The sequence below is a fragment of the Balaenoptera physalus genome (assembly GCF_965194825.1).
Source record: "Balaenoptera physalus genome assembly, chromosome: 3".
Classification (NCBI taxonomy): Eukaryota; Metazoa; Chordata; class Mammalia; order Artiodactyla; family Balaenopteridae; genus Balaenoptera; species Balaenoptera physalus.
Genome location: NC_138890.1, coordinates 79,613,984 through 79,631,245, shown reverse-complemented (window position 1 = coordinate 79,631,245; position 17,262 = coordinate 79,613,984). Strand labels below are relative to the sequence as shown.

The 17,262-nt window shown below is 36.0% G+C and overlaps 1 protein-coding gene across 5 annotated transcripts in view; it reads left to right on the top strand.

Annotated features, from left to right (window-relative positions):
* DMXL1 (Dmx like 1) overlaps nt 1-17,262 on the top strand; it is a 131,347-nt gene that overhangs the window by 93,424 nt on the left and 20,661 nt on the right. For 4 of the 5 annotated variants that reach the window (XM_082455706.1, XM_082455705.1, XM_082455704.1 and 1 more), the window contains 4 exons: nt 8,680-8,766; nt 11,352-11,473; nt 11,837-11,978; nt 16,368-16,428. In XM_082455706.1, the coding sequence (XP_082311832.1) occupies nt 8,680-8,766; nt 11,352-11,473; nt 11,837-11,978; nt 16,368-16,428 (412 nt within the window). Of the gene's footprint in view, nt 1-8,679; nt 8,767-11,351; nt 11,474-11,836; nt 11,979-16,367; nt 16,429-17,262 lie in introns of those variants that run through there. The other variant, XR_014261907.1, reaches the window with a different exon arrangement.

Below are 17,262 nucleotides of genomic sequence, written 5' to 3'. Positions count from 1 at the left end.
GCATTAATTTTGTATCCTGCTACTTTACCAAATTCATTGATTAGCTCTAGTAGTTTTCTGGTAGCATCTTTAGGATTCTCTATGTATAGTATCATGTCATCTGAAAACAGTGACAGCTTTACTTCTTCTTTTCCAATTTGGATTCCTTTTATTTCTTTTTCTTTTCTGATTGCTGTGGCTAAAACTTCCAAAACTATGTTGAATAATAGTGGTGAGGGTGGGCAACCTTGTCTTGTTCCTGATCTTAGTGGAAATGGTTTCAGTTTTTCACCATTGAGGATGATGTTGGCTGTGGGTTTGTCATATATGGCCTTTATTATGTTGAGGTAGAGTCCCTCTATGCCCACTTTCTGGAGGGTTTTTATCATAAATGGGTGTTGAATTTTGTCGAAAGCTTTCTCTGCATCTATTGAGATGATCATATGGTTTTTCTCCTTCAGTTTGTTAATATTGTGTATCACATTGATTGATTTGCGTATACTGAAGAATCCTTGCATTCCTGGGATAAACCCCACTTGATCATGGTGTATGATCCTTTTAATGTGCTGTTGATTCTGTTTGCTAGTATTTTGTTGAGGATTTTTGCATCTGTGTTCATCAGTGATATTGGCCTGTAGTTTTCTTTCTTTGTGACATTTTTGTCTGGTTTTGGTATCAGGGTGATGGTGGCCTCGTAGAATGAGTTTGGCAGTGTTTCTCCCTCTGCTGTATTTTGGAAGAGTTTGAGAAAGATAGGTGTTAGCTCTTCTCTAAATGTTTGATAGAATTTGCCTGTGAAGCCGTGTGTTCCTGCGCTTTTGTTTGTTGGAAGATTTTTAATCACAGTTTCAGTTTCAGTGCTTGTGATTGGTCTGTTCATATTTTCTGTTTCTTCCTGTTTCAGTCTCGGAAGTTTGAGCATTTCTAAGAATTTGTCCATTTCTTCCAAGTTGTACATTTTCTTGGCATATAGTTGCTTGTAGTAATCTCTTATGATCCTTTGTATTTCTGCAGTGTCAGTTGTTACTTCTTTTTCATTTCTAATTCTATTGATTTGAGTCTTCTCCCTTTTTTTCTTGATGAGTCTGGCTAATGGTTTATCAATTTTGTTTATCTTCTCAAAGAACCAGCTTTTAGTTTTATTGATCTTTCCTATCATTTCCTTCATTTCTTTTTCATTTATTTCTGATCTGATCTTTATGATTTCTTTCATTCTGCTAACTTTGGGGTTTTTTTGTTCTTCTTTCTCTAATTCCTTTAGGTGTAAGGTTAGGTTGTTTATTTGAGATGTTTCTTGTTTCTTAAGGTAGGATTGTATTACTATAAACTTCCCTCTTAGAACTGCTTTTGCTGTATCCCATAGGTTTTGGGTCGTCGTGTTTTCATTGTCCTTTGTTTCTAGGTATTTTTTCATTTCCTCTTTGATTTCTTTAGTGATCTCTTGGTTATTAAGTAGCGTATTGTTTAACCTCCATGTGTTTGTATTTTTTACAGATTTTTTCCTGTAATTGATATCTAGTCTCATAGCGTTGTGGTCGGAAAAGATACTTGATACGATTTCACTTTTCTTAAATTTACCAAGGCTTGATTTGTGTCCCAAGATATGATCTATCCTGGAGAATGTTCCATGAGCACTTGAGAAGAAAGTGTATTCTGTTGTTTTTGGATGGAATGTCCTATAAATATCAATTAAGTCCATCTTGTTTAATGTAGCATTTAAAGCTTGTGTTTCCTTATTTATTTTCATTTTGGATTATCTGTCCATTGGTGAAAGTGGGTGTTAAAGTCACCTACTATGATTATGTTACTGTCGATTTCCCCTTTTATGCCTGTTAGTATTTGCCTTATGTATTGAGGTGCTCCTATGTTGGGTGCATAAATATTTACAATTGCTACATCTTCTTCTTGGATTGATCCCTTGATCATTATGTAGTGTCCTTCTTTTTCCTCTTGTAATAGTCTTTGTGTTAAAGTCTATTTTGTCTGATATGAGAATTGCTACTCCAGCTTTCTTTTGATTTCCATTTTCATGGAATATATTTTTCTGTCCCCTCACTTTATCTGTATGTGTCCCTAGGTCTGAAGTGGGTCTCTTGTAGACAGCATATATACGGGTCTTGTTTTTGTATCCATTCAGCCAGTCTATGTCTTTTGGTTGGAGCATTTAATCCATTTACATTTAAGGTAATTATCGATATGTATGTTCCTATTACCATTTTCTTAATTGTTTTGGGTTTGTTATTGTAGGTCTTTTCCTTCTCTTGTGTTTCCTGCCTAGAGGAGTTACTTTAACATTTGTTGTAGAGCTGGTTTGGTAGGGCTGAATTCTCTCAGCTTTTGCTTGTCTGTAAAGGTTGTAATTTCTCCGTCAAATCTGAACGAGATCCTTGCTGGGTAGAGTAATCTTGGTTGTAGGTTTTTCCCCTTCATCACTTTAAATATGTCCTGCCACTCCCTTCTGGCTTGCAGAGTTTCTGCTGAAAGATCAGCTGTTAACCTTATGGGGATTCCCTTGTGTGTTATTTGTTGTTTTTCCCTTGCTGCTTTTAATATTTTTCCTTTGTATTTAATTTTTGATAGTTTGATTAGTATGTGTCTTGGTGTGTTTCTCCTTGGATTTATCCTGTATGGGACTCTCTGTGCTTCCAGGACTTGATTAATTATTGCCTTTCCCATATTAGGGAAGTTTTCAATTATAATCTCTTCAAATATTTTCTCAGTCCATTTCTTTTTCTCTTCTTCTTCTGGGACCCCTGTAATTCGAATGTTGGTGCGTTTAATGTTGTTCCAGAGGTCTCTGAGACTGTCCTCAATTCTTTTCATTGTTTTTTCTTTATTCTGCTCTGCAGTAGTTATTTCCACTACTTTATCTTCCAGGTCACTTATCCGTTCTTCTGCCTCAGTTATTCTGCTATTGATCCCTTCTAGAGAGTTTTTAATTTCATTTTTTGTGTTGTTCATCACTGTTTGTTTGCTCTTTAGTTCTTCTAGGTCCTTGTTAAACGTTTCTTGCATTTCCTCCATCTACTTCCAAGATTTTGGATCATCTTTACTATCATTATTCTGAATTATTTTTCAGGTAGACTGCCTATTTCTTCTTCATTTGTTAGGTCTGGTGGGTTTTTACCTTCCTCCTTCATCTGCTGTGTGTTTCTCTGTCTTCTCATTTTGCTTAGCTTACTGTGTTTGGGGTCTCCTTTTCGCAGGCTGCAGGTTCGTTGTTCCTGTTGTTTTTGGTGTCTGCCCCCAGTGGCTAAGGTTGGTTCAGTGGGTTGTGTAGGCTTCCTGGTGGAGGGGAGTAATGCCTGTGTTCTCGTGGATGAGGCTGAATCTTGTCTTTCTGGTGGGCAGGTCCACGTCTGGTGTTGTGTTTTGGGGTGTCTGTGGCCTCATTATGATTTTAGGCAGCCTCTCTGGTAATGGGTTGTGTTGTGTTCCTGTCTTGCTAGTTGTTTGGCATAGGGTGTCCAGCACTGTAGCTTACTGGTTGTTGAGAGGAGCTGGGTCTTGGCGTTGAGATGGAGGTCTCTGGGAGATTTTTGCCGTTTGATAATACGTGGAGCTGGGAGGTCTCTTGCGGACCAGTGTTCTGAATTCGGCTCTCCCACCTCAGAGGCACAGCCCTGATGCCTGGCTAGAGCACCAAGAGCTTTTCATCCACACGGCTCAGAATAAAAGTGAGAAAAAAAAGAAAGAATAAAATAAAGTTTTTAAAATACAAAATTATTATTTAAAAATTTTTTAAAGGAATTAAGAAAAAGAAGGAAAGAAGAGAGCTACGAAACCAAAAAAACAAATCCACTAGTGATAACAAGCACTAAGAACTATACTAAAAAAAAAAAAAAAAAAAAGTACAGACTGAACCCTAGGACAAATGGTAAAAACAAAGCTATACAGACAAAATCACACACAGAAGCATACGCATACACTCTCACAAAAAGAGAAAAGGGGGAAAATATATATATATTGTTGCTCCCAAAGTCCATCTCCTCAATTTGGGATGATTCGTTGTCTATTCAAGTGTTCCACAGATGCAGGCACATCAAGTTGATTGTGGAGATTTAATGCGCTGCTTGGAGAAATTTCCCTTTCTCTTCTTTGTTCGCACAGCTCCTGGGGTTCAGTTTTGGATTTGGTCCCGCCTCTGCGTGTAGGTCGCCTGAGGACGTCTGTTCTTGGCTCAGACAGGACAGGGTTAAAGGAGCAGCTGATTCGGGGGCTCTGGCTCACTCAGGCCAGGGGGAGGGAGGGGTATGGACTGCGGGGTGAGCCTGCGGCAGCAGAGGCCGGCGTGACGTTGCACCAGCCTGAGGCGCACCGTGTGTTCTCCCAGGGAAGTTGTCCCTTATCACGGGGCCCTGGTAGTGGCGAGCTGCACAGGCTCCTGGGAGGGGAGGTGTGGAGAGTGACCTGTGCTTGCACACAGGCTTCTTGGTGTCTGCAGCAGCAGCCTTAGCATCTCATGCCCGTCTCTGGGGTTCGCGCTGATAGCCGTGGCTCACGCTGTCTCTGGAGCTCCTTTAAGCGGCGCTCTGAATCCCCTCTCCTCGCACACCAGGAATCAAAGAGGCAAGAAAAAGTCTCTTGCCTCTTCGGCAGCTCTAGACTTTTTCCCGGACTCCCTTCCAGCTAGCCGTGGCGCACTAGCCCCTTCAGGCTGTGTTCACGCAGCCAACCCCAGTCCTCTCCCTGGGATCTGACCTCCGAAGCCCGAGCCTGAGCTCCAGCCCCCACCCGCCCCAGCAGGTGAGCAGACAAGCCTCTCGGGCTGGTGAGTGCTGGTCGGCACCGGTCCTCTGTGCAGGGATCTCTCTGCTTTGTCCTCCGCACCCCCGTTGCTGCGCTCTCCTCCATGGCTCCGAAGCTTCCCCCGTCCGCCACCTGCAGTCTCCGCCCGCGAAGGGCCTTCCTAGTGTGTGGAAACCTTTCCTCCTTCACAGCTCCCTCCCACTGGTGCAGGTCCCTTCCCTATTCTTTTGTCTCTGTTTTTTCTTTTTTCTTTTGCCCTACCCAGGTATGTGGGGAGTTTCTTGCCTTTTGGGAGGTCTGAGGTCTTCTGCCAGCGTTCAGTAGGTGTTCTGTAGAAGTTGTTCCACATGTAGATGTATTTCTGATGTATTTGTGGGGAGGAAGGTGATCTCCACGTCTTACTCCTCCGCCATCTTGAAGCTCCTCTCCCCATTTTGATTTTTTTAACTCTTATTTTATGTCATATGACTTTCAGTGTTTGTAGCACATGTGAGTTATGTATTTTTATTTGCCTGTTTCATGTCCCCAGTTCCTTTCTTTCCCAGCTTAGATTCCATGATCCATCATTATGATCAGTCCCCTGCAAACCTCAGCATTTTTGCCCTGTTCTCTCTACACTGTACTTGCCTTGAAAATTCCCAAACCTGTTTAAACCTAGCTCTCTGTCTACTCTGTGTCTGCACCCAAATAGCTGAACATGGATGAAGAAAAAGCACAAACCATGGGGGCTTGCCTTATTTAAAATTTATAGCCACAATCCCAAATTAAACTATTCCACCATCATAATTGTTTCTTCATTCTCTTTTCCATTCTCCCCACTTTTTCCCTCTTACCTCAAACTTCCAGTATTTCTTTACTACTTTCTGTGGATGACCTTGTTTTGCTGTCAAAATAAGTACAGTCAGCAGAGATTTAGCCCACCATATTGTCCCACCACCAAATCTAACTTCTGCTCTATGTACAGATGTTTTGTTCTGCCTTCTCTCACAGTAGATGTCACTGTCACTCTTTTATCCAAAGCCAGATCTTCCACCTGTGCACTGATCCTGTCTGCTCTTACCTCCCCAAGGACTTTGCTTCAGTATTTATTCATCTCACCTCCATGATAAATTTTTACCTCTCAAATTATTCTCAAGATAAGCAAATATATTTTATTGTCTTACTTTAAAATGAAAACCAAAAAATCTGCCTTTGAGAATCTATTGCCTGATTTCTCTAAGCCTTTACCTGGGAAAATTCAATTACAGAGTTGCCTGTAAAGTCATTCAAGAAGACTTAAAGAGTAGTATTGCAAATACCATGTAGGAACTACCGAGCTTCAGAAATAAAACATTATCAACTCAGTGGAATGCCCCTGTGAACCTTCCCCAGTGGGCTTCCTACCCTGTTCACGAGATGTCACGTGTTTCTCTAACCTAGTTAAGTATTATCTCCAGCCCTCTCCACTGAGATTGTCCTATAGTGTATGTCTACACTAGTTTCAGTAGTCAATTCTCTGTCTTTTTAAATTCAACTTTTCAGTGTTCTTTGGTAGTGTTGATCCCAGCTACTTTTTTGAAACTCTTTATTTCACTTGGTTCCCATAACATCATCTTTGATTATTAAGTTCATAGTTGGAGAATGTTTCTTGTTCTTTCAGTTTATTCACTGTCAGTATTTATCTTTCCCATTGCTGTTTCCCACTCCTGAAATGACCAGTCTTTTTTTTCCTATCTTTGGCATGTTGGGTGCTCCAGGACTTAGTTCTCTAACCTTTTCTCTTTCTATCTTTACTTTCTCTTTGGGTTATCTGATGGCTTAAATATCATCCATTGGCTGATAATTCTTAATTCTCTCCAGCCCTGCTCACTTCATGAAGTCCAGACTTGCATATATAATCTAGTAGTTACCTCCCCCTCAGTGTCAAAATATAGAATTTTCTGTTTTCCCCTAATCCCAACCTAAACCTATTCTTTCCTTCACTTTTGTCTCAGTATCATTTTTTGAGAATGGTCTGAAAACTGGGAGTCACCCTTGCTTCCTCTCTTTTTCTCACTACTGCAGTCTCAACCCATTGGCAAAATTTATCCTAATGCCTCTTAACTAGTTTCCTGGCAACCAGTCTCACGCCCTTTATGTTTTGCCCCAGAGCATCCAGAATTATCAAAACCCTCCAGTGGTTTTCTAACCTTAAAATAAAATCTGAATTCTTTATTATGGCTTTTAAGGCCCTGTGCAAACTAAACTCTGCCTACTTCTCCAAATTCATCTCCTACAACTTATGATTGTACTCAAAATTAAATATGCATAAACTCTTGATGCCAAACACCATTCCTCCTACCCCACCCCACCCCTTTTAATTGATTCTCATGCAGGTCTTCTTGGGACCGCACTATTAAGAAACAATGTTTTAGTAAATCTAGATAATGAAAGGACAGGAATGTATTCCCACACTGAAGAAGCTTTTTTGAAGTTAATGCTTTCCTCTCCGTGAGTGTAAAGTTCGAAGAAGTGCTGCCGGTGAAACTGAAATTTTCCACCCACCCATTCATTACCAGCAAATAGCATATCCCTCTATTCCACGGAAATATCATTTGTCTTTATTTCCAATTTCTTCAAAACCCAGTAGTGGACACTTAGTGTACTTTAGATACCAGGCAGGTAGGTGGTTAAGTTGGGATTTTGGTCATGAAATTACAGAATTTGACTTAGACATTCTTACTGGATGATGGGCCTCAACCAGAACTAAGACTTTATTTAGAAAAGAAGTTAACCCTCAAATCAACTAAAATGCTGGTACGAGCAGTGAAATACTTTCATGTTTGTTATCCAGTTGCATTTAAGATTAGAGTATATTTGACATCTTTACATCCAGTGACTATAAGTTTTGATTGCATATGGTTATTTTGGTTTGATTATATTATGTCCCTTTCAGCTTTGCAAATGAACTGTCATCTTAGTTGCCATTTTTAAAAATACTGCTCACCCTACTCAGTTCTGTGGTCAAACAGTGGATGGGGATTGGTGATATTTTATCTAAATTTTCCAGGAAGTTAATTTGTTTTCTGATTTCAAATTAATAACTTCTTCACTGCACAATGAGTTGTGAAACATTTTATAATAATTCATTTTAAAGGTTGAAGGTTAGAGAGGATAAAATAAAATGAAACAAAATAGTACATTAAGTAACATCTCCAACTCTTAACAATTGCCTCTTCATTTTACCTCTGTTTATTTTAGTAAATGTTGATTTTATACAGTACTCTCTTCTGAGTTGAAAGGTGTATATGCCTTCTGTGGGGTAAGCAAAAGGTCAAATATATTTCCCTTGTCTAAAGTATATTGAATTATGGTTTATTCAGCTATTAAAATGATTACTGACTTGGGCAAATTACTATGCCTTTCTGGATTTCAGGTTTCTTTTATAAATTAAAAGTTATTTTAGACAAAGAGTCAGTAAAATATATTCAGCTGACTGTGTCCTACTTGTTTTTCTGTAGGCCATGAGCTAAGAATGGTTTTTATATTTTTGAAAGGTTGTTTTAAAAAAGAATATGCAACATAATTCTTTACTGGTCTGCAAAACCTAAGATATTTACCTTCTGACCTTTTAATATTAAAATATTTAAAATATTATCAAAGGATTATAATACTAAGAAACGCGGTAAACTTATCTTAACGTTAATAATTAGAATGTCTTAAAGTTAACTTATTGCAGCTTAAGAACATAAGCAGTTAATGAAGTTGTATATCAATTATCTTTTTATATGTGAAAAAGCAAATTTGAAAAGATGTAAATTCCTCTTGCCAAATTTTGTTTTAGAAATAAGTAACATGTAAAATAGTACCTTTGGATTTGAAATATCTGAAAAGTTTCTTAATTTATGCAAGTATTAAATGAAAGACACATATATTATGTTTTTTCATTTACTAAAATCACTGTATTTTTGTATTTTCTTTCCCTCCATTTAGATAGAAGCAGATTCGGGATATCCTGGAGGTAAAGCAAGAATTATTCATAAGGAATCTGATATCATTACTGCCTTTGCTGTTAATAAAGTAAGTACATAGACATTTTTCTTTTCTTTGATTAAGTATTCATAGTTGGAGAATGTCTCCTGTTCTGTCAGTTTATTCAGTAGCAGTGTTTCCCTTTCCCAGAGCTACTTTCTACTTAAATTGCAATGGGAGTAAATTTTTTATTTTATAAAATGATTATATTGTTTGATAACTTAATTTATTTGATCTTGGATGTATAGCAGATAAAATGTTTTATTACTACACAGAGGTCTCAAGTATTTATATATGCAGTTGCCTTTAGAATTTATTTATTTTATTTTATTTTTTATTTTTATTTTTTGGCATGCGGGATCTTAGTTCCCCGACCAGGGATCGAACCCATGCCCCTTGCAGTGGAGGCACAGAATATTAACCACTGGACCGTCAGGGAAGTCCCCTGCCTTTAGAATTTATACAACACATGCAGCTAATCCAAAGAAAATGTTTCCTGTTTTCTTTATATGAATATGTTGAATGTGGTTCTTCGTATAGATCAAAATTAAGCTTATATGTGACTCACAGAAATTCTCCCTCTTTGACTTTCAGCTATAATAGCTGCCCAACTAGAGTTTTGTTTGTATTCCTTAGCTTTCTTACTCAATATCCTCCTTAGAGGTGTCTATAAGCTACTTACAGAAGAGGTAGCCTTAGGTACAGTGGTCCAAGGTTGAAATTTATCTTAGTCATTTTCCCCTCTTATCTTCCCTAATTGCCTTACTGCAAAATGTATAGGGACTTCTAGTTGATTCTTCATCTTCCTATGCTATGTCTGTCTTTTTTTTTTGCCCGCACCGTGCGGCTTGTGGGATCTTAGTTTCCTGACGAGGGATTGAACCCACACCCACAGCAGTGAAAACGCAGAGTCTTACCCACTGGACCTGGACCACTGGGGAATTCCCTATGTCTGTCTTTTCTTTGATTTCACCTAGATAGATCCTTTGTCATTCTGTCCTCATCTTTCCCTGTGTTCTTCATCTCATATTCCTCAAAGACTCTCCCTAACAGTGACTAGTTCTGTTCATAGCAGGCAAGTTTGGGCTTAGCCCCTTAGCCAGGCAGTTCTCATGATGTAATATCTATATAATATGATATATACATATTACACAATACAAATATAAAATTATTATCTACACTCAACAAGTAACTTCCTTCCCCTGAAGAAAATAAGATTTTAATATTTTGTGCTATAAAACAAACTAGCTTTTTTCTCTTACTTGGATGTATTATGTAAGTAACTAGTAATGAACAGTCATCCACATATACAAAGTTTCCTGTTGACTCTGTAAGAGTATACTTGTTTAATTTTTATTTCTCCAGATATACTGTTTTTACATCTTTGCTAAATTTGTAGCTAAGAAATATCCTTTGCTTTAAATTGCAGTAATTTAAAATGCTGATGAGACTGAACTTTTCCCTATTTGTTTAGTTGTGAATTATCTGTGTCAAGAACTGTGAAGGAGCTGAGATTTTCCCCTGCATTCAGTCGAACAAGTTAGCTTTCACAGTTTAATGGATACTGTTAGAAGACACAAGACCAGAGACAAAGGACAGTTTATTACTAATAGCAAAAACTAGAATGTTAGCATTTTTGCTCTGGTTCCCTGAGGTACAGTTCCCACAAAGTGACAGCAAGAAGGCCAATGATACCCAAATCTTTTCTAATGTACATTAAGCATATCTGCCTTTTGATCTGGAAGGAGAGACTATAGCTATATAGACATCCTGGCAATAATACTGTGAAACAAAGGCAGTCATTGACTAACTCACAAGACATGCAAAAGTGGAGAGTCCCATGGAGAATTACCTTCCAACAGTCTAGTTAATATCCTTTTCCCACATATCTCTGGGGTCTCAGTTTTTTCTTATTAGTTTGTATGTAGCATTTTACATAATGGAAATACTAATCCTGTTTTCTTTTTGCTGTCAATATCTTTCCATTTTCTGTTTTAGAGATACATGTTTTAGATTTGTAGATGTTTAAAATTTTCTATCATTTAATCTGACCAAGTTTTCATTTATGATTTTTTCTGACATACTTCCCTCTCTCTTCTTCACCTCTTCTTTGTGACCTTTTCCCAAATTCTGTTTGTCTTACCTAAGATTGAAAGGCTTTAGGTGAAAGTGATACCATCTTATTTGAATAATTCACCATTATTTCTTTAGTTTGGAGTTCCTTATCTCCCTTACCTTTCTTTACCTCCCAGGGCTCCTATATTGTTCAACATCTCGCTCCACATTTATGAACTGCACAAACCTTAGGGAGATTGTACCATTCTAGTAGACTAGAGAGACAGTGCTGGGAGAAGAAATGAAGTGGCACATGCATTTCCATTTATAGCTGGCTTTCTGTTGGATGCTCTGGAATTCTTAGAATATAAACATATCTCCAAGCTCAAGCTGATGATTATTTCACTCAAAGTTATTTATTAAAATTAATTTAAAATATTTATTTGTGAAAATACTATTTATTCTGTACCTTAAAGTTATCATTTCTAGAGGCTGTTTTGTAGTCTCCATTTTCAAAGGTAGCGCATATACACGTTATGCTTTTTTATTTAAAAAGTACTGTATGATTTATTTTTCAGGCGAATAGAAACTGCATAGCAATTGCTTCAAGCCATGACGTTCAAGAACTAGATGTTTCTGGAATTCTGGCTACACAGATCTATACTTGGGTAGATGATGATATAGAAATGGAAACCAAAGGGTACCCTTATACTTTGTTTTTAATTTGGTGACATTGCAATATGAATAATGACATCCACAGAACTATACCTTTTAGTGATTTTTTAAAGGAATAGTCCTAGATTGTAAGCAAAGTGGAAATTGATATGCTAAAGAGTAAAGAAGGGGTAGCTGGAGCTTTAAAGAAGGGAATCGAGGGTTAGAAGAGAATAGGTGAAGGGATCTGAAATTGTTCACGTACGAAATTATTGTGAGTTGAGAGTTAAGAGCTGAAAAAAATTAATTTTAAAGGGAAATACAAAGTCATATGTTAGAGCTTTCAGGTATAACAGAAGAAATAAAGAACTGATGGGTTGCTTTCATTCTGGCTGATATTCCTTTGTAGGTCAGAAGATTTCTTGGTTATACATGCTCGTGATGATTTAACAGTTGTGCAGGGTACAACCCCATACACACATAGCAATCCTGGTACTCCAATTAACATGCCATGGCTTGGTAGTACACAGACTGGCAGAGGAGCATCAGTGGTATGTAAAGTTAAAAATATTTGTGTATAAATGTCCTGTTTTTCTCTCTAACTTAACAGATAAAAGATGATATAAATTTTTTTTTTTAATTTTTTAAATTTTTTTGTTGAGTTGTTGTTGCTGTACAATATTATATGTTACAGCTGTACAATATAATGAGTCACAGTTTTTAAAGGTTATGCTCCATTTATAGTTATTGTAAAATATTGGCTATATTCCCCGTGTTGTACAATATATCCTTGTAGCTTATTTTACACATAATAGTTTGTACGTCTCAATTCCCTATCCCTATAACGCCCTTCCCTCCTCCCATCTCCCCACTGGTAACTACTAGTTTGTTCTCTATATCTGTGAGTCTGCTTCTTTTTTGTTATATTCACTAGTTTGTTGTATTTTTTAGATTCCACATATCATACAGTATTTGTCTTTCTCTGACTTATTTCACTTAGCATAATGCCCTCCAAGTCCATCCATGTTGTTGCAAATGGCAAGATTTCATTCTTTATCACAGCTGAGTAGTATTCCAGTGTGTGTGTGTGTGTGTGTGTGTGTGTGTGTGTGTGTGTATCACATCTTCTGTTTCCATTCGTCTGTTAATGGACACTTAGGCTGCTTTCATATCTTGGCAATTGTAAACAACACTACTATGAACATTGGGGTGCATGTATCTTTTTGAATTAGTGTTTTTGTTCTTGTTTTTGACATATACCCAGCAGTGGAACTGCTGAGTCATATGGTTGTTCTATTTTTAACTTTTTGAGAAACCTCCATACTGTTTTCCACATGGCTGTACCAATTTATTTACCACCAACAGTGTACAAGGGTTCCCTTTTCTCCATATCCTCGCCAACATTTGTTATTTGTGTTCTTTTTGATGGTAGCCATTCTGACAGGTGTGAGGTGATATCTCATTGTGGTTTTGATTTACATTTCCCTGATGATTAGCAGTGTTGAGCATCTTTTCATGTATCTATAGGCCATCTGCATTTCCTCCTTGGAAAAAGAAACCACTCATTCTTCTTAATTACTCATGGAAAGATTACAAAAAGTGGTCATTTTCTAGGCCAAAAAGCAAGTCTCAATACATTTCACAGCACTGGTATGATACAGCCCCCATTCTCTGCTCCTTTAGACAGGAGGGTTCTCACCAAATATATTTTTTTTAATTCCTAATTTTTTTAATAAGTCATACGTGTTGGAAATTATAAATTTTGATTTGAAGAATAATATGTTTTCATTTGAAAAGGATAAAAATTATTTTAAATAAATAATTGAAAATACAAAGAGCTGTATTTTAAGTAATAATATTTGGAACTTACTGGTCCAAAATTAGGCCTCAGCAAACTACGGCCTATGGGTCAAATCCTGCCTACTACCTGTTGTGTCGACAACACGCTAAGAATGGTGTTTGTATTTTTCAGCCGTTGAAAAAAAATCAAAAGAAGAATGGTATTCTGTGACACATGAAAATTATATGAAATTCAGATTTTATTGTCTATAAATAAAGTTTTATTGGAACATAGCCACACTCATTTTTTTGAATATTTTGTTTATGGATGCTTTCACACTACAGTGGTAGGATTGAGTATCTGAGCAGAGACTATATGCCCATAGAGTCCAAAACATTTATTATCTAATTCTTTACGAAAAAGGTTTGCCAACCCCTAGTCTAGATAATATTTTTAAATGGTTATCAACTAACAACTGTTAGTTGATGCTGAGACAAATAAATTTTTCTTTTTTTGAACAAATAAAAACGATATACATTTTTTTTAATTTAAGCAAAATATAATATGCAGATGAACTAAAACAGAATTTTTCTGTAGTAATGGAGGATCTTCTTGAGCCCTGATTACCTAAGATGTGATCCATGTTTATACCCACATGAGATTCCTTTGTTGACACTTAGGGTATAGGAATTGATACACAGAACCAAAGAAACCCAGCACCAGCAATTCTTTCCATGGCTTTCTAGGTGGTAGGTGGTTTTTGTAAGGCTAATTATTTAAATAAAGTCTCAGTCATCTTTAATAATACCTGATAATATTTTATACTTAATGCAGTTCCTTTATCACTCATATAACCTTATTATTGTTTGAGATATCTGTTGTAGCTGTTGTAATTACTCCTACTTACCATTCTTTAGATGAAGCTTGAGATCCAGAAGGGTCAAGGAATTTAACTCAGGTCACTATCTCAAATTTGTGGGAGAGTTTGTGTTAAAGCCCTCCATTCCCCTTCACTCATTGATTTCAGGTAGGAGTGTTTTAAGTATTAAGAATTTGAAAAGCAATCTAGTGATTATTCAAAAGAAAAGACTTGGTCATTAATAGTTAAATTTTTTCCAATAGACAGATACCTTAAAATTCATTTGTAAAACCTACTGATATTATTATCTTTTAAAGAACTTGAAGAGAATATACAAAATATACAAAAAGAAATAATAATCACTTTTTCCAACTCCATTTTCAGAGAATAGGTTACAATTCTTCCTGTAACAGCTTTCTTTCTGGTCTCTCTGCTTCTATACTGCTCCCTCTGTTTTGTACACAGCAGGCAGAGTTGCTCTTTTCTAAAACATCATTCAGGTTATCACTCCCATGCTTAAAACTTTAAGATTTCCCAGTACAGCTTTAAAACAAGTCCTTAACATGGCCTCTAAGGCCCTATGTGATTTAAACTCTGCCAGCGTCTGCAGCAGCATCTCCCTTGTTTGCACACCTGATTCTCTCTGCTCTAGTCACAGTGGCCTTCTTTCTGTCACTTGAGCACATCAAGCTCAGAGCCTTTACCTTGTTTTCTGCTTGAAATACTCTTCTTCTGTTTACCATTCAGATCTCAACTCAAATTCCCAGAGATTTCCCTTGCTTCCTTAGCAAAGGTATCTGCTCCTCCCTACGCTACTGCCAGCCACACTGTTACCTCATTTGATCGTCATATTATCCCATTTTATCATCTCATCATCAGTTTGGAAATTATTCATTATTGGGTTGTCTTTTTTTATACCCTCTGTAATGCAAGCTCTTTGAGAGATTATGTTATGCCTGCCTTATATATTGATGATCTCTAAGTAGAATGGCACTTAACATTTAGTAGGTGCTCAGAAAATATTTGTTTATTCTCCAGAGTATTATAATATGGAAATTTACCTTTGTTATTCCTCTTAGGACTGGATTTTCTTCCTATTTAAATGTTAAAAGGACATCTTTTTTAGTTGGGGTCATTGTGGTTTGTAAACATAAGTATTGGGATTATCCCATTCCATCCTCAGGGAAAAGACACCAATATAATAAGGTGGTTCCTTTTTATATGGATCTTCTAAAATGATTAATGATTTCTTTCCCTTATAATATTCTACATATGCTTTCAGAATCTTATTTAACTTTCTTTTATTTTTTTACTCATGATTTTCCTTTGATACTCTTACCAGAAAAAAAATGATAATTAAAAGAAAGAACAGGAATCTTTAGACTTTTTCTAAATTAAGAGGGGCAAGGGATTTAAACATGAAGTTTACTAAACAGAAGTAACATTCAGAAGGTTTTTTTTGTGTGTAGAGGATTTGATCAAATATATTCTTAATCCTATTATTTTATTAAATTATGAATGCTAATGAAAAGGAATACTAGTTATGACCAATTTCTGCTGTTTTGGAATATAACTGCAGCCATATATATCTTTCAGTGTTTCTATCCCTCACTGGTTCTGCTGGCCTAGTTCCCTCCCTACCAAATCCCCACTTTACTTACAGCTTTAGGCTAATTGAACAATTTAAAATCCAGAAGAACAATAACAACAAAATGTACATGAGACTGGTGCTACAAACTTAGGATAACCTATAACTATAGTTACAGTTATAAGTAGGAAATAGTCTATAAATTAAAATTATCCCTTTAATTTCACGTATTTAGTTTACTCTTATTTGACAGGCTATGTAAATCATTCAAAGCATAATTTTAAAATGGGTAAATAAATAGTTCCAAACTAGCAGTTAAAAATTTATAGTTTTCTGTTTACCTCTTTTTTTTTTTTTTTTTTTTCACATTCTTCTGCCTGTCTTTTTAACCTTATGCTATTCAGGATTGTTCCAATAAATTTAATGGGATAAGAAAAGAATTGGCAAGAAAGGAGGTAAGACTAAATTCTTGAGGTGAATTTGTTCTTAGATACTAGGTAATGATGCAGAAAATGTATGTACACTTAAATGTTAGAGAGCTGAGCTATTAAATTTCATTTCTGTTACCATGTTTAGTATTTTTAGCACCCATTACGATAGTTATGGAATCTTGTAAAAATGAATAAATGTTATTTGAATTTCCTGTCACAATTTAAATTTTTAATACTACTTTTTATTGTAACTGTAAAAGAATGATTTTTCTTTGTTAACAGATGATTAAGAAAGCCATTAATAATGTCAGAAGAATGACTTCTCATCCAACTCTTCCTTACTGTAAGTTGATAATAATTAGCCATCCTTTTAAGGAATTTAAAGGAAACTTTTAGTTTCAATTGAAAGATAGTCAACACTTACTTTATTTATTTTTTTGTAGGGAATGTTTGCTAGCAAGTAAAATCACTTCAAAATTGGGTAAAAATAGAAAAAGTGATTTTCCTGAATTAATAGAGAAGGCTAACTTAACATGTAAATTTTTAGCATTTTGACTGAATATTTCTGTTATCACATTTTATTTTCGAACATTTCTGGACTCTGCACAATGTTAAATTGTAGTTGATAATTATTGTTTTAATAATTGGGTCACTGCCTTTTTTTATTACATAGAACAGAACCATATCTGGGTCACTTGTAGCCTCCTCATAATCAGTTTGTATTTTATTAATATTGTCAGTTTGTCTTTTATCAGATACACTAATGGTAAGTATAGGAAATGGTTATTACTACATTCTTACGTTCTAAGGCAGGATATATTTATTTTTAGTTAATCTTCCTAGGAATCTCAAAAGTTTTTCTTCCTTTAACAAAGATTTAATGGGGAATTTATTGGAAGTATTGAAGCAGAGAAAAAATAATAGAGACAACTTTAAAATTAACTGGTGGGTTGGAATCAGTATTCATATTGGCATGTGTGTATTCCAAGTTTTTTTAAATATAATTTTTAAGTAGTGCCCTTCATCAAATTGTCCTACTACACAATAACAAAAATAGTGAAAATAGTGCATGTTAATTAAAAGGTACTCATGTCCCTCCAATTTAATAACCTATAAAAAAATTGTACCACCTTTTTTATGAGAGATGTTTTGATAAAATAGGAGTGGCAAAACCAGT